General features: G+C 42.0%; 1 protein-coding gene across 2 annotated transcripts in view; it reads left to right on the plus strand.

The window, feature by feature from the left end:
• Positions 1–5,469: 5,469 nt before the first annotated feature.
• Positions 5,470–23,386, plus strand: part of Gr63a (Gustatory receptor 63a) — an 88,563-nt gene continuing 70,646 nt past the window's right edge. The window contains exon 1 of one of the 2 annotated variants that reach the window (XM_067756561.1): positions 5,470–5,545. Coding sequence is in view for 1 of the 2 variants with exons in the window: in XM_067756560.1 (XP_067612661.1) it covers positions 8,808–8,816 (9 nt within the window). In the remaining variant the exon portion in view is untranslated. Of the gene's footprint in view, positions 5,546–8,685; positions 8,817–23,386 lie in introns of those variants that run through there. The other variant, XM_067756560.1, reaches the window with a different exon arrangement.

Genomic DNA, 23,386 nt, shown 5'->3' on the forward strand with positions numbered 1-23,386 from the left:
TTGCACCACCCAACCTCCGCTTCCTTTCTTTGGCTGATTAAGTACTGTCCCAAATGGGGGCTTAAAATACGTTAAGTACCTTTAAATCCTGTGTTGGTATACGCGCTGCAATAGATTTTAACCTTGCAACATATTCCGGGCAATTTTCGGCTTCACTACATATCGGATCCATGTCAGCGAACTCTCTAGTGTCACGTGAGCCCAGCGCACGGTTCACAAGCTTTTGGAAAGTTTTAAATGCTGTCTGGTACTGTGAGAGGTCCATTTTTCCTTTCCTGTTTCATACCTTCTCCCTCTAGGTAGACATCTAAAGCTGCCTCACCAAGATCACTGACTGCATGCTTTCCTTGGTTTCCGGTTTGAAATCGTCGAATATAGCGCCATACACGGGATTACATAAAAAATGTTAGTTTACGGTTGGGGAAAACTCGAGTACCATTTTCAATCACTCCTCATCGTTCTCTTTTCTAACTTATCCATCTTGTACGTGCGACCAAGGTAAAAACAACAACAACAACAGGCAACAGGAATCGTCGAATATAGCGCCATAAACGGGATTACATAAAAATGTTAGTTTACGGTTGGGTAAAACTCAAGTACCGTGGGTGAAGCGACACCATCCCTGCATGTGCCGCCATTCCCAATCTCTCCTCATCTTTCTCTTCTATAAATTATTCATCTTGTACGTGCTACTAAGGTAAAGACAATCGGCTGCAACAGCTGCAGACCTTGATGTTGTTATGGTAACGCATCTTCGATGGAGCAGCAAGGAAGACAGTCGGCATAATCTAGTGACGTACTGTGACTAATCATGTCGGCTGGGCGGGGTTCTTGCCGACCCTGCTGTCCTGCGCCATAAACAGAAAAAGGTCATATCATGCCTTTAAAAAAACCGTCAGAAGCGCAGAGACGACTCAAAACGCTTATAATTCAAAATAAAATCGCACCGGATGCCACGGACAGACCGTTAAACAATCAAATTCAAAATTCAAAAATTCAAAAAAAAAAAAAAATTTAAACACAAAAAAAAATGTAAACCGAACCGGCAGTCACCGGTTACTATTGGTGAAAATCAAAAAAAAAAAAAAAAAAATGAAACTTAGAAAATGAAAAAGCCTGAAAATTAAAACAAACAAAAAAGGCCGAATATACAATGGGGCGCCGCAGGTGGTGTTGCGACGCCCGGTGCTTGTCCCACCCTCAAAACCATGGCCACCGACCAGGGCCGTAGAGAGAAAATCCGGGCCCGGGACTAAACAATTTACGGGCCCCCTATAAAAAATCCACTAATACATTTGATTAACTTGAATTAATGACGTCTCATTCATGAATCATTATTGGTGGATTACATCAAACAATTTTTTGCCACATCAACTAAACGATTTTTGAACTAAGAGCTGACAATAAAATTAACACAGAATATTTACTATTTATACTATTTCATTGTAACATAGAAATAAAATTCTCTTTTAACAGCCACATATTGTTTCAAATAATCTTTTTCTAGTTATTTGGTATTATTATTATATTTTAATACATTTCTGATAAATTTAATGATGATTATAAATTTTAATTATTCAATAAAGAAAGTTCGGATATCAAGGAGTGGTTTTATTTGCTTTTTTCCCTGCACAATTTTTATAATAATGATAATAATATCAAAATTTAACTGTCTTGCCAAAACGGATTCAACACAAAGCGTGGCAAGTCCTGAAATTCGCTCTTGAGATGAACACGATCTATGAAAGTTTTTGATCCTTGAAAGGACGCTAAAGGAACGTTCTGCACTAGCTACAGTGACAGGTATAGTCCAAAAGATAAGTAAAGCCCCACAAATGTTGGGGAAAATCGTATACAGATTTTGAACATATGTGGATGGCATTTAGCAATTCCAATGGTGATAGACCTTTATCAAAATTTGCTTCGTAAATGTGTTTCATGTGAATTATTTCGTATTTTAAGCTTTGTCCGACTTGTATTTTTCGACAAATTTTGCTGCGCTCGCCCGAACAGTAGTTTCATCCATGTCTTTAAATTGCCACAAAAAGGAAAACTTCTCGCTCAAATTTCTCATAGCTGCAAACCGTTGAGTAATGCCAGTGATTACCGCAGGGCCGCCGAGAGAAAATCCGGGCCCATACTAAAATGAACAAATTCTCAAAATCAAAATTACCACCTTTTACATATTTATATGCATTTGTATATACATGTATGTTTAAGCGTATACAAGTTATGTATTATCCTCTTATGCTACTAAACAGCTCATTAGTGTACTCTATATATACTGGGTTTCAATCTACTTATTTTATATCTACTCATTCTCACTCTTAATGTAATAAAAATAAATCGATCACTTAGAGAATGCTACAGAGTCACAAATCGAGTCAGTCTTCGTCTAACATATTGTCGGAATAAGTCGATGTCAACATTTAAATAATAATTAATAAATGAATGTAAAATTGACCTAAAAAAATAAAATAGTTTCATTTCTGATATAAAACCAGAAACCTGAAACCTAAATGGCGACGAGGAAAAAATCGGCAAAAAATAAGAACATTAAGGTCTTGTTTAAGTCCTTTACATGCGTGAAAAAAAATAATTAAAATAAAAAAACATTTAAAAAGTTAAAAAAATTATGAAACAAGTTTAGAGTGTCGAAACTGGATAAAGCCTCTTAGGCCCTAAAAACTATATATTATATACGTAAATATATGTTATACGTGCAAATAATTTAATTATGCAGCCTTGATTTTCAAAAATATTTACACCTCAGTGGATGTAGTTTTTATATTACGAAGTGAAAATCTCTGAAAATTGTGAAGACGAAAACTAAAAACTTTATATTATACCGAAATTAGTGGTATTACATATGTATGCATTACATACTTTCAAAAAAACAAAAAAAAAACCTACCGCAAATCACTTAAGTGTTCATAAATTACAACAACTAAAAAGTCTTTTAAAAGTGCACTTGACTTCAAAACGAAAAAATTATGACCTGCTATAGCTGTACTTAAAATCAAGTCAAAGAAAAGCAACACAAAAGCTGAGAAACCAGTTCTAAAAATTAAATCACACTCTTTTCGCTCTGAACTCTGCTAGAACTTAGAGCGAGATTGTCGTTAAGTATATAAGTTACGTTCCATTGAGACTTGAGCGAGATACGGATAGAAATTTAACATGCAAATGCAACAACAACGTTGTGATCCTGATATTTATCTGGTTCAATTTCTGATCCGTATAGCAGTTCTGTTCGTTTCGTTTTCTGTAGTCGATTTTTTGACAGCTAACCACTTTTGAGTTGGTAACACTCATGGCTCAACTATATGGTTGGATCATTTCTACAGCAATAACATACCTTTGTTCACATTGCCAAAATTAGCGTGTTGGTGTTGGACGAATGGAATGGAATGAAAACATAAAACTTAGCAGCATTTGTAAGTAGTAAGAAAATGTTGTAAATTCGTTGGTTTCTTTTTAAGTTTGCCATCTCTTTCTGACAATCCCTACTCCAGTGAAATGAAAAAAATAAAATCAGCTGGTGAGATGAGCCAACCATATAGTTGAGCCATTGTAGCACTGAACTAAATACGTGTACATTTGTGTATACATAAAAGATCTCGCCATATTTGAAAGCAAAAACACTGAAAGAGTAAACAACTTGAAGATGATGTAAGGAAAATAAATAGTTTGCTTACGTGTGAAACTATTTAAATGTTAATAATTCTATCAGTATCTTAAAATTTTGTGTACGTTTCTTCTTATTTTCTACAAAACAGATGTTTTATATTAGTGCTGCCAGCTCTCATAAAGTTGATCCAGATCGTTCCAATGAGATTTGAGCCAGAGCTCGATAAACCAATGGAACGGTCCTATAGATACATTATTTCAAAGCAACACAAATGCTGTTAGCAAATTAGCTACATGCTGCGCTAGATAAATGGTGCTCAACAAAATACTAACAGACATGAAGTTTATATACATTGTTGCCAACGAAAAATTGTTGCGAAACAAAGCCATCTCGCGGTAAAAGTTGCCCAACTGTGCTGCGTTCATATCAAACATATTGTGTTAAAGTAACTGTTCACTGTGGCAAGTTAGAAATTTTGGACACATGTTGCGTGACAGAAAATCTGAATATATAAATGGCAGAGCTGTGAAAGTGTGCAATCGTTTGAAATTTTAAATCATTGATTTAATAATGCTCTTTTTCATTCTTTCATTCCTTGTTAAGGAATGTGGCTTAAAAGTCAACCCATTCTTCATTCAGTAGTGGGAAAAAAGAATGAACTCTTGAACTCTTCGTAGAAAGAATGAAGTAATTGAATGAAACACAAAAATTTTTCAACACAGAATAAGCATTCAAATGAATGCAGCCTTTGCTGAGTGTGCACACACTTTTCTAGTACCAATCAATTATGAAAAATGTCGTTCAAGCACAAAACCCGCTCAAATATCACATGGTTGTTTTTAATTAAAGCCACTTCAAAATATCAACACAAAAATTTAGTTATTGACAGTGATGACCAGTTTTTTCGTTATTTAAATGGTAATAAAGCACAAAGAAGTTAATTGAAAAAGCATTTTTATTAAAACTATTCTAAAAATTTAATAATAAAAAAAGTTAATGACAAATATTTCAACATCTCTGTTCCGAAAATTGTCATCGTTCTAAATAAGTGTTGCCAATGTGCCATATAAAAGGTACTTGCATGTAAAAGTACTAACCTATATTTGAACGTCCTCAATTGGTGTTTAAACAATTGAAGAAAAAGCAATTCATATAAAAAGTCTTAGTACAAGTTCCTTCATGTATTCTTCTTAGCGGTTATGGTCAAATACTGTATCTCTATACTGGTCCGTGGGTTTGCAAAATGCAATAGTAATCTCTGATTTTTCTCTATGTATTTAAAACTTGTAAAATATAAAATTGGCTCCAAAGTGCCACTGGTTTTTGGGACAGAATGATAGCAACTTCAGATGAAAGATTCAGGTTAACTCCTTTTCTGGTCAACGCGTGCCTTACATGTGGATCACCACAAAAATTATCTTTTTAAAAGCTAAAAAGAAACATCTATTGGCACAGAAATTTCCTGGGATTTCCATTGATAATTCCCTCAGTGGACGTGTCGACTGTGAATGACGAAGTACTGGTAACGTAAATAGAGAAACCAAGAACCTATTTAAAAGTTTTCAAGTTTGAAAACTGGAAAAAAATTTTAGTGGAAAATTGTTCATTTATTACATTTCTTTTGAGTTTCTTGGCGGGTCGGATTAAAACGATTACATCGGTATGGGAAATTACGACAGCGAATCAGCGGAAGTTAATTTTGAAGAGTTATTCGAAGTTGTCGGGGATTCTGTATTTGAATAGAGCCGTGATATGGTACATGATGCGAACGATGAAAACAATACAACAACTGAAGAAGGCATTGAAAGAGAAATGGACGAAACCTCAGTTTTCTCGGAGACAATATTTGCTGCAAAATATGATATTGGCGGAAACGAAATCCTGTTCACTAAAGATTTTGAAATTTTGAAAAAGGTTCGTATGCACGTGACAATTTTTTTTTTTGGAGTTTAGGGGTTATTTATCTGAAGAGCGACTGTCGCTCGCCCTGAGGGAACAATTTATCAAGAGCCTGATGGTACAAAAATTGGTAGCTTATTCACGAATGTTGTGCACATTTACGCACAAGTAATATTGTTTGGTGTACTTCAATAACGTATCCAATATACGAATTTTGTTTTATATTGTTTTCAGCAACTTTTTGTGGCACTGAAATTTTTAAATAATTTTTTGTCTACTGCCAGATTGATAGGGATTTAAAAAGGGTACGAGAGTATATCGATACATTTCTCTCGATATTTCCAAGAATGAAGTATCCAGATCGAAATGTATCGAATTGGGCGAACAAATATATATAAATTATTATTATCCACAATGCTAGGCATCACCAGATCTTTTTCATACATTTAAAGTATTGTGTTTAATTCATCAGACTTAACTTTGTTTCAAATAATTTTACTCATATGTATAGCTTGACATGACCGTTTATCATAAGCAGCGTGATGGCATACTCGTCATCTGCCGAATTTGCAAAACTAAACTGCAAGGATCAAGGCAAGTAACTTCAAATTTTGTGCGCCATTTGCGCGTGAAGCATCGGCGACAGTTCTCGGAGTATGAATGTGGTAAAGTTTCCAAGTATAGAAAATCGCAAAACCGTGAAACACAATTTGAAAAATTAACAGTAAAGTTGATAGCAGATAACATGTTTCCAATTTCAATAGTGGGAAATGAAACCTTTAGGCAATTCGTTTCATTTTTGAACCCCAAAGCAAAATTAATGAGTAGAGCAAAGGTCGTCAAAAGAATTGACGAGTATTTCGATTTAATGATGGTACAAATTAAAAATGAATTGGCGAATCAAAATTATTTATGTACCACTGCTGATGTTTGGTCAAGCAAGCATCGAAGTTTTTTTGGATATACTTGCCATTGGCTAACTAATTCTTTCGAGCGCAAGCCGGTAGCTCTAGCGTGCCATCGATTTAAAGGGACACATTCGCATGACAAAATTAATGGAATCATCATGAATATCCACACAAAATTCGGTCTAAATTCGAATAACGTCAGAGCAACGGTGACAGATAATGGGTCAAATTTTGTAAAAGCCTTTAAGGAATTTGGCATCCCAAACAGTTTGGATGATGACATTTTGGAGTGCAGCGATTTTGTTAATGATATTTATGAAAACTGTCTCCCTAAACACATTAAATGTGCTACGCATACGCTTAATTTGATTGCATCCAACGATTTTATTAAAATTTTGAAAAAGTATCCCTCAGCGTATGAGAAGCACACTTTTGTAAGTATTGAATATTCCATTAGCTAGATCCTTGCACCCTTTTTTAAACAATACAACCTATAACATTATATTTCTAGTTAATTTCGAAGTGCTCAAGCTTATGGACTAGAGTAAATAGGCCTAAAAGCTCCGAAAGGATCAAAACAATTCTTGAAGCTCAGCTAAAGTATCCTGTTGTTACTAGGTGGAATTCCTTGTACGACTCCATATGTTCTTTGTGGTCCCATAAGGACAAACTTAATACGCTTTGCAAAATTTTTGATATTGAAAAATTTTATGAAAATGATTTTGTTTATATGGAGGAGTATATTCATTTGCTAAAACCATTAGCCGAAGCGGTAGATTTTTTTGCAGGGTGATAAAGAAATGCTATATGGTTACCTGTTGCCAACACTTGCCACCATTTGTACAAAGTACAACAACTTAATTACAACAGATAAACTAATATATTTTTGGCAAATTGTGTGACCCTTGATCGAGGCTATCAGAGAGCGCTTTAAAAACTTATTTGCACTTCAAGAAGACGTTGATGAAGCCATAAATGCATCAGCTTTATACCCAGACGTAAAGCTCCAATGGGTACATGCACTAGATCCTATATATGGAGACGCAAAGGTTTCAGAATTGAGCGAGAGGGTCAGAAGTATTCTTTCGATGGAGTGCCGAAATGAAATTGTCGCAACTAGTTCCTTAAACAATAGACCACAATTTTTCGATTTTGGAAACAGAAGTAATTAAAATTTTAGTTTAATCATATATCACATTATATATTTTAAGGTTTTCCAAAAATCGTAGATGAAGCTGTTGCATCCGAAAGTTTGATAATCAATAAAGCCGAAAATGAATATTCCAATTATATTGCAGATCCCAGCACTAATAAAGGAATGCTTTATAAGTATCCAGAGCTGAAAAAGTGCTATATGAAATTGAATACTCCTTTGCCCTCATCAGCATCAGTAGATAGATTGTTTTCAGCAGCAACTATATTGAATGCGTCTCGCCGTGGATCCATTTCTGACGAAAATTTTGAAAAGCTTCTCTTAATGACAGTTAATTCTTTTTAATATGGTTTTGCTGTTGATATATTCTAAACTTTGTTAATTTTTTATAAGCGTTATTACAACTTTAATGTTATATACCCCTACATTTACCTCAAATTGCAATTACATTTGATTACCGCATGAAATATTTGATGACGTGTTTAAATTTCGGGCGATTTTCTGTTTTTATCATAATTAAATGGTTTTCATTGTGATACCTCAATCAACATTTACAAAATTGAGTAGCTGGTATACAAATACATATTTTGCTTAGTACAGGAACCATCGTCTCGCCACAATGGCACAGCGTACATGAACTGTCAAAAATACACGCATGTTCATGGAAACGAACATGATGGGACGCTAGACGGAACATACGCCGTTTCGATTAAAAAGTTATATATTTCATCACATAGATTTATAACCTTTTAAAGAAAGCATTCCTTTAACATACCTGTATAGCTACTGAAGTATACAAATATCAACTCTGATATAAGAAAATTAGTACTGAATGGTAAAAAAGTGTACATTCGTTTCAAGTTTACATTCAATAAATAGTGGGAATGGCTCCTACATTCACACTCTACATTGAATTAAATTTTACCATTCAATAACACTCACACTTTAGATTTGAGTTAAAGTGCATTAAGCCATTCGGGAATGGGAATTTATAATATGCAACCAAAAAATCACAAATTTTTAAAAGAATGCTGAGAGAATGCACACTCAATTGATTCAATCTTTTTACAGCTCTGATAAACTGTTATGACAACAAAAAATTAAAAATTAAAAATATAAACGAAAACGTAAACTAATCAAAACACAAAGAAATAACACAAAATGGCACTAACATTAGCAGAGGGTGGAGGGAGGCACGGAGTATTCCCTTTTTTTGATGGTCAAAGTGAGTACACCATAACACATTACTTGCGAAACGTATATCTACAATTTTGTCGCTGACAATTGAAGAACAAAGGCCTATCATATCCAATGTCTTATGTAACAAATTGAAAGGACGAGCATTACACGTTATACAACATCTTAACGAGCCGAGTTTCGATGATATATTAAATAGGTTAAAAGAGGAATTTGGTGTTAAGTCCACATATTTGAATTTAAGAAACGAAGCTATGAATGTTGGGGCCTCAAATATTGAAAATTTACATAATAAACTAGGATCTATTTTACAGAAAATGAATACGAAATATATTTTAGAAGGGGGTATTGATGTTTTATACACCCACAAAATAATACAAAATTAATTTTTGAAGTTTATTTACAATTTTTGCCATTTCATGTAAAAGCTTTGTTGCAAAATAATATAAACAAAATGGAAAGCCAATTTGCTTTGCAAGTCGTACATTAAATGGTGCGGAAAAAGGATATCATACGCTAGAAAAAGAGCTTCTAGCCATAGTGTGGGCGGTGCGTCATTTCAGGCCTTATTTATTCGGACGTTCATTCGTTGTTCAAACGGATCATCAACCCCTTAAATGGCTCTATTCTCTAAAAGATCCAACCACACGGGTTTTAAGATGGAAAACCTTACTAAGCGAATACGAATTTGTTGTGGAATATATTAAAGGTAGGGAAAACAATGTCGCTGATTTTTTAAGCCGACAAAACGATAATAATTACTTTATGGATAAGGAAGAAAACATTGATATAAAATCCTTGTTCGAAAATCCTTTAGAAACGGTGCATTCAGCATGCGAAAACCTAAATGAACACTTTCTTATATCCGAGTCCATAGTAAACAGATACACCACTCAAATTCGTATAGTAAGGAACAAACCCATCGAAAGCGAAATGTTATATAACAAATATATAATCTAATCTAATATCTAATATCTAATATCTAATCTAATCTAATATCTAATATCTAATATATATTATAAATGGCAAAGTTTGGATGTTAAGATGTTTGGATGTTTGGATGTTTGGATGTTTGTCCAGACGTTTGTCTTTGTGACTCAATAACGCAAGAACGGCTGGACCGATTTGTATGAAATTTTGCACACATATAGCCAATAGTCTAGAAGGATCTACTAGCTATATATTTTTCAAAAGGGGCGTGGTCCCCGCCCCCTAGGAACAGTTATAATTTGATTATTATATTTTTTCGTCTTTGCGACTGAATCACGCCAGAATGGCTGCACGGATTTTGATGAAATTTGGGACACAGACAGTAGTCTACTAGCGGAATTTTTTTCGAACATGGAAAGAGGGGTGGGGGTCCCACGACCCCTTCGATCAATTATTTTTTAATAATTTTTACACATTATAACTTTACGTATACTGGCCTTCACGAATATCACAGACTCAAGGGGTCAAATAAGTCCGAGGGCTTACAGAGTAAGCAGTGACACCCTCCGCCCGCCCCCTTTATCTCCCCCTCTGGTGTAAAATCTATAAATTGTTATAACTCAATATAAATTTTCTCATAAATCAATAGTTTTTGGTATCTGGTACATACAGATCGAGATCTAGACAATTTTGGAGGAACGATCAGTGGTCCTCTCCTCTACTCCCGCCATCCGCCCTCCATCAATTGTTTTTATTAGCACGTTTTTATTAGCTTTACCTGTATGTTTCTATGTAACTTTTTATTCGCTCCAATGCGCATGCTGCCTTATTAACATGGTTTTATAATTAGCTTCACCTTATTTGTAATCCCGTAAGGGTCATATCGAGACCCTTCCGGGACCATTTCTGGATGGTTTTCGGGATCGGTCCGGGATTACGCCGGGGTAATTTCGGGACTTTTTCGGGACTATTTCGGGATCATTTTGGGACCCTTCCGGGATCATTTCTGTATAGTTTTCGGGATCCGTCCGGGATCCCGTCGGGGTTATTTTGGGACATTTTCGGGACTATTCCGGAATCATTTCGGGACTATTTCGCGATCATTTGGGGACCCTTCCGGCATCATTTCTGGATGGTTTTCGGGATCCGTCCGGGATCCCGTCGGGGTACTTTCGGGATCATTTGCGTACCTTCGAGAGATAAATTCTTGATGGTTTCCGGGATCATTACGAGACTTTTTCGGGGTTATTTTGGGTCCCTTTAGGCATCATTTCTGGATGGTCCTCGGGATTCGTCCGGCATCCCGTCGGGGTCATTTCGGGACTTTTTCGCGACTAATACGGGATCATTCGGCATCATTTCTGGATGGTTTTCGGGATCCGTCCGGGATCTCATCGGGGTCATTTGGGGAGTTTTTCGGGATCATTTGGGGGCTCTTCCGGCATCATTTCTGGATGGTTTTCGGGATCCGTCCGGGATCTCGTCGGGGTCATTTGGGGACTTTTTCGGGATCATTTGGGGGCTCTTCCGGCATCATTTCTGGATGGTTTTCGGGATCCGTCCGGGATCTCGTCGGGGTCATTCGGGGACTTTTTCGCGACTAATACGGGATCATTTGGGAACCCTTTCGGCATCATTTCTGGATGATTTTCGGGATCCGTCCGGGATCCCATTAGGGTAATTTCGGGAATATTAGGGGATCATTTGTGGACCTTTCCGGCATCATTTCTGGATAATTTTCGGGATCCGTCCAGGATGCCGACGAGGTCATTTCGGGACTATTTCGGGATCATTTGGGATACCTACCGGCATCACTTCTGGATGGTTTTTGGGATTCGTCCGGGATCCCGTCGGGGTCATTTCGGGACTTTTTCTCGACTAATACGGGATCATTTGCGGACCCTTTCGGCATCATTTCTGGATTGTTTTTGGAATCCTTTCGGAATCCCGTCAGGATCATTTTGGGACTTTTTCGGGATCATTCAAGGATGGCTTTCAGGATTCGTCCGGGAACCCGTCAGGGTAATTTCTGGACTTTTCGGAGACTATTTCGGGATCATTTTGTGACCTTCCCAAGATCGTTTCTGGATGGATTTCGGGATCGGTCCGGGATGCCGTCAGGGTCATTTCGGGACTATTAGGGGATCATTTGAGGACCTTTCCGGCATCACTTCTGGATGGTTTTCGGTATCCGTTCAGGATCCCGTCGGAATAATTGCGGGACTTTTTCGGGATCATTTGGGGTCCCTTCCGGCATCATTTCTGGATGGTTTTTGGGATTCGTCCGGCATCCCGTCATGGCCATTTTGGGACTTTTTCTCGACTAATACGGGATAATTTGCGGGGCTTTCGGTATCATTTCTGGATAGTTGTCGGGATCCGTTCGGGATCCCGTCAGGGTCTTTTCGGAACTATTAGGGGATCATTTGAGGACCTTTCCGGCATCATTTCTGGATTGTTTTTGGAATCCTTTCGGAATCCCGTCAGGATCATTTTGGGACTTTTTCGGGATCATTCAAGGATGGCTTTCAGGATTCGTCCGGGAACCCGTCAGGGTAATTTCTGGACTTTTCGGAGACTATTTCGGGATCATTTTGTGACCTTCCCAAGATCGTTTCTGGATGGATTTCGGGATCGGTCCGGGATGCCGTCAGGGTCATTTTGGGACTATTAGGTGATCATTTGAGGACCTTTCCGGCATCACTTCTGGATGGTTTTCGGTATCCGTTCAGGATCCCGTCGGAATAATTGCGGGACTTTTTCGGGATCATTTGGGGTCCCTTCCGGCATCATTTCTGGATGGTTTTTGGGATTCGTCCGGCATCCCGTCGGGGTCTTTTCGGGACTTTTTCTCGACTAATACGGGATCATTTGGGGGCTCTTCCGGCATCATTTCTGGATGGTTTTCGGGATCCGTCCGGGATCCTGTCGGGGACATTTCGGGACTTTTTCGCGGCTAACACGAGATCATTTGGGAACCCTTTCGGCATCATTTCTGGATGGTTTTCGGGATCCGTTCGGGATCCCGTCGGGGTCATTTCGGGATTTTTTCGCGACTAATACGGGATCATTTGGGAACCCTTTCGGCATGGTTTCCGGGATCCGTCCGGAATCCCATCAGGGTAATATCGGGACTATTAGGGGTTCATTTGGGGACCTTTCCAGCATCATTTCTGGATAATTTTCGGGATCTGTCCGGGATGCCGACGAGGTCATTTCGGGATTATTTCGGGATCATTTGGGATACCTACCGGCATCATTTCTGGATGGTTTTTGGGAGTCGTCCGGGATCCCGTCGAGGTCATTTCGGGACTTTTTCTCGACTAATACGGGATCATTTGCGGACCCTTTCGGCATCATTTCTGGATTGATTTCGGGATCTGTCCGGATGCCGTCAGGGTCATTTCGGAACTATTAGGAGATCATTTGATGACCTTTCCGACATCATTTCTGGATAGTTTTCGGGTTCCTTTCGGGGTCCCGTCAGGGTAATTTCGGGACTTTTTCGGGATCATTTAAGGATGGCTTTCAGGATTCATCCGGGAACACGTCAGTGTAATTTCTGGACTTTTCCGAGAATTTTTCGGGATCATTTGGGGTCCCTCCCAAGATCATTTCTGGATAGATTTCGGGATCTGTCCGGGATCCCGTCAGGGTCATTTAGGGATGCGTTCGAGATCCCGTCAGGGTCCTTTCGGGACTTCTTCGGGACTATATCGGGATCATTTCTGGATGGTTTACGGGATCCGTCCAGGATCCCTTAAGGGTCATTTCCGGACTATTAGGTGATCATTTGAGGACCTTTCCGGCATCACTTCTGGATGATTTTCAGTATCCGTTCGGGATCTCGTCGGAATCATTGCGGGACTTTTTCGGAATCATTTGGTACCCCTTCCGGCATCATTTCTGGATGGTTTTCGGGATTTGTCCGGAATCACGTCGGGGTTATTTCGGGACCTTTTCGGGGCTAATGCGGGATCATTTGGGGATGCTCTATGGGTCGTTTCGTGACTTTTTCTGTTTTATTTCGGGATCATTTGGGGACCCTTCCGGCATAATTTCATGATGGTTTGCCGTATCCATCAGGGTCATTTCGGGACCATTTAGGGATCATTTGGGGACCCTTCCGAGATCATTTCTGGATCCGTCCGGGATGCCGTAGGAGCCATTTCGGGATTTTTTTGTTACTTTTCCGGGATAGTTTTTGGACCCTTCCGGGATCATTTCTGGATCTGTGCGGGATCCCATTTGGGTCATTTCCGGACTATTTCGGGATCATTTTGGGACCATTCCGGGTTCATTTCTGTATGGTTTTCGCGATCCGTCGTGGATCCCCTCGGAGCCATTTCGGAACTTTTTCTGGAGTATGTCGGGATAATTTAGGGACCCCTCTGGATATTTTCTGGATGGGAGCCAGTCATGGTCATTTCGGAACCTTTTCGGGATCATTTTGGAACACCTTCAGGGATAATTTCTGTGTGGTTCTCTGGATACGTCTAGAATCGTGTCGTTGTCATTTCTGGTTTTTTTGGGACTATTCCGGGAAATTTTGGAGACCCTTTCGGGGCATTTCTGGATGGTTTTCGGGATCCGTCCGCGATAACGTGGGGGTCATTTCGTAGCTTTTTCTGGATAATTTCGGGATCATTTGGGATCCAGCAGGTTATCAGCTCATTTAGTTCTTTTTTTTACTCAATTACAAAAATAAAATGCATTAGACAGAAAACAAAATTTTAAACAGATAACTTGATAAGCAGGCTAACGCGAATAGCCCATATATTTAAATTTCTACTTGCGGACGGGGCCGCGGGTAAAGGCTAGTCTAATATATATTATAAATGGCAAAGTTTGGATGTGAAGATTTTTGGATGTTTGGATGTTTGGATGTTTGTCCAGACGTTTGTCTTTGTGACTCAATCACGCAAAAACGGCTGGACCGATTTGGATGAAATTTTGCACACATGTAGCCAATAGTCTAGAAGGATCTACTAACTATATATTTTTGAAAAGGGGCGTGGTCCCCGCCAACTAGGAACAGTTATAATTTAATTATTATATTTTTTCGCCTTTGCGACTGAATCACGCCAGAATGGCTACACGGATTTTGATGAAATTTGGGACACAGACAGTAGTCTACTAGCGAAATTTTTTTCGAACATGGAAAGAGGGGTGGGGGTCCCACGACCCCTTCGAGAAATTATTTTTCAATAATTTTTACACATTATAACTTTACGTATACTGGCCTTCACCAATATCACAGACTCAAGGGGTCAAATAAGTCGAGGGCTTACAAAGTAAGCAGTGACACCCTCCGCCCGCCCACCCCCCTTTATCTCCCCCACTGGTGTAAAATCTATAAATTGTTATAACTCAATATAAATTTTCTCCTAAATCAATAGTTTTTGGTATCTGGTACATACAGAACGAGATCTAGACAATTTTGGAGGAACGATCAGTGGTCCTCTCCTCTACTCCCGCCATCCGCCCTCCATCAATTTTTTTTATTAGCACGCTTTTATTAGCTTTACCTGTATGTTTCTATGTAACTTTTTATTCGCTTCAATGCGCCTGCTGCCTTATTAACATGGTTTTATAATTAGCTTCACCTTATTTGTAATCCCGTAAGGGTCATATCGAGACCCTCCGGGATCATTTCTGGATGGTTTTCGGGATCGGTCCGGGATTACGCCGGGGTAATTTCGGGACTTTTTCGGGACTATTTCGGGATCATTTTGGGATCCTTCCGGGATCATTTCTGTATAGTTTTCGGGATCCGTCCGGGATCCCGTCGGGTTATTTTGGGACATTTTCGGGACTATTCCGGAATCATTTCGGGACTATTTCGCAATCATTTGGGGACCCTTCCGGCATCATTTCTGGATGGTTTTCGGGATCCGTGCGGGATCTCGTCGGGGTCATATGGGGACTTTTTCGGGATCATTTGGGGGCTCTTCCGGCATCATTTCTGGATGGTTTTCGGGATCCGTCCGGGATCCTGTCGGGGTCATTTTGGGACTTTTGCGGGATCATTTGGGGTCTCTTCCGGCATCGTTTCTGGATGGTTTACGGGATCCGTCCGGGATCCTGTCGGGGTCATTTTGGAACTTTTGCGGGATCATTTGGGGTCTCTTCCGGCATCATTTCTGGATGGCTTACGGGATCCGTCCGGGATCCCGTCGGCGTCATTTTGGGACTTTTGCGGGATCATTTGGGGTCTCTTCCGGCATCATTTCTGGATGGTTTACAGGATCCGTCCGGGATCCTGTCGGGGTTATTTTGGGACTTTTGCGGGATCATTTGGGGTCTCTTCCGGCATCATTTCTGGATGGCTTACGGGATCCGTCCGGGATCCTGTCGGGGTCATTTTGGGACTTTTGCGGGATCATTTGGGGTCTCTTCCGGCATCATTTCTGGATGGTTTACGGGATCCGTCCGGGATCCCGTCGGCGTCATTTTGGGACTTTTGCGGGATCATTTGGGGTCTCTTCCGGCATCATTTCTGGATGGTTTACGGGATCCGTCCGGGATCCTGTCGGGGTCATTTTGGGACTTTTGCGGGATCATTTGGGGTCTCTTCCGGCATCATTTCTGGATGGTTTACGGGCTCCGTCCGGGACCATGTCGGGGTCATTTTGAGACTTTAGCGGGATCATTTGGGGTCTCCTCCGGCATCATTTCTGGATGGTTTACGGGATCCGTCCGGGATCCTGTCGGGGTCATTTTGGGACTTTTGCGGGATCATTTGGGGTCTCTTCCAACATCATTTCTGGATGGTTTTCGGGATCCGTCCGGGATCCTGTCGGGGTCATTTTGAGACTTTTGCGGGATCATATGGGGTCTCCTCCGGAATCATTTCTGGATGGTTTACGGGATCCGTCCGGGACCCTGTCGGGGTCATTTTGGGACTTTAGCGGGATCATTTGGGGTCTCCTCCGGCATCATTTCTGGATGGTTTACGGGATCCGTCCGGGATCCTGTCGGGGTCATTTTGGGACTTTTGCGGGATCATTTGGGGTCTCTCCCGGCATCATTTCTGGATGGTTTTCGGGATCCGTCCGGGATCCTGTCGGGGTCATTTTGGGACTTTTGCGGGATCATTTGGGGTCTCTTCCGACATCATTTCTGGATGGTTTACGGGATCCGTCCGGGATCCTGTCGGGGTCATTTTGGGACTTTTGCGGGATCATTTGGGGTTTCTTCCGGCATCATTTCTGGATGGTTTACGGGATCCGTCCGGGACCCAGTCGGGGTCATTTTGGGTCTTTAGCGGGAACATTCGGGGTCTCCTCCGGCATCATTTCTGGATGGTTTTCGGGATCCGTCCGGGATCCCGTCGATGTCATTTCGATACTATTTCGGCATCATTTGGGGTACCTTCCGGTATCAATTCTAGATGGTTTTCGGGATCCGTCCGGGATCCCGTCGGAGTCATATCGGAATTTTTTCTCGACTAATACAGGATCATTTGGGGACCTTATCGGCATCATTTCTGGATGGTTTTCGGAATCCGTCCGCGATCCCGTCAGGGTCATTTCGGGACTATTTCGGGATAATTTGGGGTACCTGCCGGCATCATTTCTGGATGGTTTTCGGTATCCGTCCGGGATCCCGTCGGTGTCATTTCGGGACCATTTGGGGTCCATTCCGGCATCATTTCTGGATGGTTTTCGGGATCCGTCCGGGATCCTGTCGGGGTCATTTTGGGACTTTTGCGGGATCATTTGGGGTCTCTTCCGGCATCATTTCTGGATGGTTTTCGGGATCCGTCCGGGATCCTGTCGGGGTCATTTTGGGACTTTTGCGGGATCATTTGGGGTCTCTTCCGGCATCATTTCTGGATGGTTTACAGGATCCGTCCGGGATCCTGTCGGGGTCATTTTGAGACTTTTGCGGGATCATTTGGGGTCTCTTCCGGCATCATTTCTGTATGGTTTTCGGGATCCGTCCGGGATCCTGTCGGGGTCATTTTGGGACTTTTGCGGGATCATTTGGGGTCTCTTCCGGCATCATTTCTGGATGGTTTACGGGATCCGTCCGGGATCCTGTCGGGGTCATTTTGGGCCTTTTGCGGGATCATTTGGGTTCTCTTCCGGCATCATTTCTGGATGGTTTACGGGATCCGTCCGGGATCCTGTCGGGGTCATTTTGGGACTTTTGGGGGATTATTTGGGGTCTCTCCCGGCATCATTTCTGGATGGTTTTCGGGATCCGTCCGGGATCCTGTCGGGGTCATTTTGGGACTTTTGCGGGATCATTTGGGGTCTCTTCCGGCATCATTTCTGGATGGTTTACGAGATCCGTCCGGGATCCTGTCGGGGTCATTTTGGGACTTTTGCGAGATCATTTGGGGTCTCTTCCGGCATCATTTCTGGATGGTTTACGGGATCCGTCCGGGACCCTGTCGGGGTCATTTTGGGACTTTAGCGGGATCATTTGGGGTCTCCTCCGGCATCATTTCTGGATGGTTTTCGAGATCCGTCCGGGATCCTGTCGGGGTCATTTTGGGACCTTTGCGGGATCATTTGGGGTCTCTTCCGGCATCATTTCTAGATGGTTTTCGGGATCCATCCGGGATCCCGTCGGAGTCATTTCGGAACTTTTTCTCGACTAATACAGGATCATTTGGGGACCCTTTCGGCATCATTTCTGGATAGTTTTAGGGATCCGTTCGGGATCCCGACGGGGTCATATCGGGACCATTTGGGGTACCTACCGGCATCATTTCTGGATGGTTTACGGGATCCGTCCGGGACCCTGTCGGGGTCATTTTGGGACTTTAGCGGAATCATTTGGGGTCTCCTCCGGCATCATTTCTGGATGGTTTCCGGATCCGTCCGGGATTCCGTCGGCGTAATTTCGGGACTATTAGGGGGTTATTTGGGGACCTTTCCGGCATCATTTCTGGGTAGTTTTAGGGATCCGTGCGGGATCCCGACGGGGTCATATCGGAACCATTTGGGGTACCTACCGGCATCATTTCTGGTTTGTTGTCGGGATCCGTCCGGGATCCCGTCGGGATCATTTCGGGACTATTTCGGGATCAGTTGGGTACCTACCTTCATCATTTCTGGATGATTTTCGGGATCCGTACGGGATCCCGTCGGGGTCATTTCAGGACTTTTTCGGGATCATTTGGGGTGCCTAGATGGATAGTTTTCGGGATTCGTCCGGGATCCCGTCTGGATCATTTCAGGACTTTTTCGGGATCATTTGGGGTATCTTCCGGCCACTTTTCTAGATGGTTTTCGGTATCCGTCCGGGATACCGTCAGGGTAATTTCGGGACTATTTGGGGATAACTTGGGAACCTTTCCGGCATCATTTCTGGATAGTTTCCGGGATCCTTCGGGGATCCCGTCAGGGTCATTTCGGAACCCGCCACTAATGCGGGATCATTTGGGGACCCTTTCGCCATCATTTCCGGATGGTTTTCGTGATCCGTCCGGGATACCGTCAGGGTAATTTCGGGACTATTTGGGGATAACTTGGGAACCTTTCCGGCATCATTTCTGGATAGTTTCCGGTATCCGTCGGGAATCCCGTCAGGATCATTTCGGAACTATAAGGGGATCATTTCATTTTTCATCTTTCTTTAAGGGGATCATTTCACCTTCCAGCATCATTTCTGTATACTTTTGGGGATCTGTCCGGGATCCCGACGGGGTAATTTCTGCCCTATTTCGGGATCATTTTGGGGTACCAACCGGCATCATTTCTGGATGGTCCGGGATCCGTCCGGGATCCCATCGGGGGAATTTCGGGAATTTTTCGGGATCATTTGGGGTCCCTTCCGGCATCATTTCTGGATCGTTTTCGGGATCCGTCCGAGATCCCGTCGGGTTTATTTTTTTACTTTTTCGGGAAAATGTCAGGGAGTTTCGAGACTGTTCTTGGATCATTTGGGGATCCTTCAGGGATAATTTCTGGATGGTTTTCGGGATCCTGTCGGGGTAATTTCGGGACTTTTTCACGACTATTTCGGGGTCAGTTGCCCTTAAAGATCATTTCTGGGTGGTTTTCGGGATCCATCCGGGATCCCGTCAGGGTTATTTCGCGCCTTTTCGGGACTATTTCGGGATCATTTTGGGACCCTTCCGGGATAATTTCTCTATGATTTTCGGGATATGTTCGGGATCCCTTCGTAGTTTTTTCGCGACTTTATCTGGGATAAATTGCGGACGCTTTAGAGATCAATTCTGGATGGTTTTCGGTATCGGTCTGGGATCCCCTCAAGGTCATTTCGGGACTTTTTCGGGACTATTTCGGAATCATTTTGGGACCCCTCCGGCATAATTTCTGGGTGATTTTCGGGATCTGTCCGGGATCCCGACGGAGTTTTTTCGGGACTTTTTCCGGACTATTTCTGGATTATTTGGGGACGTTTCAGAGCTCAGTTCTGGATGATTTTCGGGATCTGTCCGGGATCCCGTCAGAGTTATTTCGGAGTAATTTTGGGACCCTTCCAGGATAATTTCTTCATGATTTTCGGGATGGGTCTGAGTTTTTCGTGACTTTCGGGACTATTTCGGGATCATTTGCGGAACCTTCAGAGATCAATTCTGGATGGTTTGTGGACTTTTCCGGGATCATTTGGGGATCCCTCCAGAGTCATTTCTGGATGGTTTTCGGGATCCCGTCAGGGTCATTTTGGGCCTTTTTCGCGACTACTATTTCGGAATCATTTTGGGACCCCTCCGGCATAATTTCTGGGCGATTTTCGGGATTTGTCCGGGATCCCGTCAGAGTTTTTTCGGGACTTTTTCGGACTATATCGGGATCATTTGCGGACTGTTCAGGAATCAAATCTGGATGGTTTTCGGGATCCGTCCGGGATCCCGTCAGGGTCATTTCGAGACTTTTCGTGACTACTTCGGGATTATTTTGGGACCCTTCCGGCATCATTTCTGGATAGTTTTCGAGATTTGTCCAGGATCCCGTCGGCATCATTTCGTGACTATTTGGTGTCATTTAGGGACACTTCCGGGATCATTTTAGGTCTCTTCGAAACCGGTAATTCAGTACACATGGCCGTGGATTTACGGCAAATTATTCGTAATTAAAATTCGGTATGTTTTATCTTTAATATATCACAGCTTTTTCGTTCTATTTTTAAATGAATCCTGTAACGAACTATTACAACTATAATTAAAATTTTTGTAATATTTTAACCAACTAAATACCCGAAAAAGGAACACTGCTTTCATTTAAAAACTTCTTTTTGGTTTTAGCTAATTGTAGTTTCACTCCTTTGTTCTATGAGTAGTAATTCTTTCACCCCTGTCATATCAATTAATTTAACTTAGAAACAAAATGTATTTTTTTTAATTCGAAAAAAGTGTATTGTACTATTCATGTAAGCGTGCCCATCAGCTCAGTTAGTTCTTTTTTTTTACTGTATTAAAAAATAAAATACATTGACAGAAAAAATTTTTAAACAGACAACTTGATAAGCAGGCTAACGTGAATAGCACATATATTTTATTTTCTCCTTGCGGACGGGGCCGCGGGTAAAGGCTAGTCTAATATATATTATAAATGGCAAAGTTTGGATGTGAAGATGTTTGTCCAGACGTTTGTCTTTGTGACTCAATCACGCAAGAACGGCTGGACCGATTTGGATGAAATTTTGCACACATATAGCGAATAGTCTAGAAGGATCTACTAACTATATATTTTTGAAAAGGGGCGTGGTCCCCGCCCCCTAGGAACAGTTATAATTTAATTATTATATTTTTTCGCCTTTGCGACTGAATCACGCCAGAATGGCTACACGGATTTTGATGAAATTTGGGACACAGACAGTAGTCTACTAGCGAAATTTTTTTCGAACATGGAAAGAGGGGTGGGGGTCCCACGACCCCTTCGGGAAATTATTTTTTAATAATTTTTACACATTATAACTTTATGTATACTGGCCTTCACCAATATCACAGACTCAAGGGGTCAAATAAGTCGAGGGCTTACAAAGTAAGCAGTGACACGTTCCGCCCCCCCCCCCTTTATCTCCCCCTCTGGTGTAAAATCTATAAATTGTTATAAATCAATATAAATTTTCTCCTAAATCAATAGTTTTTGGTATCTGGTACATACAGAACGAGATCTAGACAATTTTGGAGGAACGATCAGTTGTCCTCTCCTCTACTCCCGCCAACCGCCCTCCATCAATTGTTTTTATTAGCACGCTTTTATTAGCTTTACCTGTATGTTTCTATGTAACTTTTTATTCGCTCCAATGCGCCTGCTGCCTTATTAACATGGTTTTATAATTAGCTTCACCTTATTTGTAATCCCGTAAGGGTCATATCGAGACCCTCCGGGATCATTTCTGGATGGTTTTCGGGATCGGTCCGGGATTACGCCGGGGTAATTTCGGGACTTTTTCGGGACTATTTCGGGATCATTTTGGGACCCTTCCGGGATCATTTCTGTATAGTTTTCGGGATCCGTCCGGGATCCCGTCGGGGTTATTTTGGGACATTTTCGGGACTATTCCGGAATCATTTCGGGACTATTTCGCGATCATTTGGGGACCCTTCCGGCATCATTTCTGGATGGTTTTCGGGATCCGTCCGGGATCCCGTCGGGGTACTTTCGGGATCATTTGCGTACCTTCAAGAGATAAATTCTTGATGGTTTCCGGGATCATTACGGGACTTTTTCGGGGTCAGTTAGGGTCCTTTCCGTAATCATTCCTGGATGGTTTTAGGGATCCGTCCGGGATCCCGTCGGGACCATTTCGGGGCTATTTCGGGATCATTAGGGGTATCTTCCGGCAACATTTCTGCATGGTTTTCGAGATCCGTCCGCGATCCCGTCAGGGTCATTTCGGGACTATTTCGGGATAATTTGGGGTACCTGCCTGCATCATTTCTGTATGGTTTTCGGGATCCGTCCGGGATCCTGTCGGGGTCATTTTGGGACTTTTGCGGGATCATTTGGGGTCTCTTCCGGCATCATTTCTGGATGGTTTTCGGGATCCGTCCGGGATCCCGTCGGCGTCATTTTGGGACTTTTGCGGGATCATTTGGGGTCTCTTCCGGCATCATTTCTCAATGGATTTCGGGATCTGTCCGGGATCCCGTCAGGGTCATTTAGGGATGAATTCGAGATCCCGTCAGGGTCATTTCGGGACTTCTTCGGGACTATATCTGGATCATTTCTGGATGGTTTACGGGATCCGTCCAGGATCCCTTAAGGGTCATTTCGTAACTATTAGGTGATCATTTGAGGACCTTTCCGGCATCACTTCTGGATGGTTTTCGGTATCCGTTCAGGATCCCGTCGGAATCATTGCGGGACTTTTTCGGAATCATTTGGGATCCCTTCCGGCATCATTTCTGGATGGTTTTCAGGATTTATCCGGGATCTCGTCGGGGTTATTTCGGGACCTTTTCGGGGCTAATACGGGATCATTTGGGGATCCTCTAGGGGTCGTTTCGTGACTTTTTCTGTTTTATTTCGAGATAATTTGGGGACCCTTCCGGCATAATTTCTTGATGGTTTGCCGGATCCATCAGGGTCATTTCGGGACCATTTTGGGATCATTTGGGGACCCTTCCGAGATCATTTCTGGATCCCTCCGGGATGCCGTAGGAGCCATTTCGGGATTTTTTGTTACTTTTCCGGGATAGTTTTTGGACCCTTCCGGGATCATTTCTGGATCTGTGCG

This window comes from Eurosta solidaginis, chromosome 5, assembly GCF_040869045.1.
Source record: "Eurosta solidaginis isolate ZX-2024a chromosome 5, ASM4086904v1, whole genome shotgun sequence".
NCBI classification, from domain to species: Eukaryota; Metazoa; Arthropoda; class Insecta; order Diptera; family Tephritidae; genus Eurosta; species Eurosta solidaginis.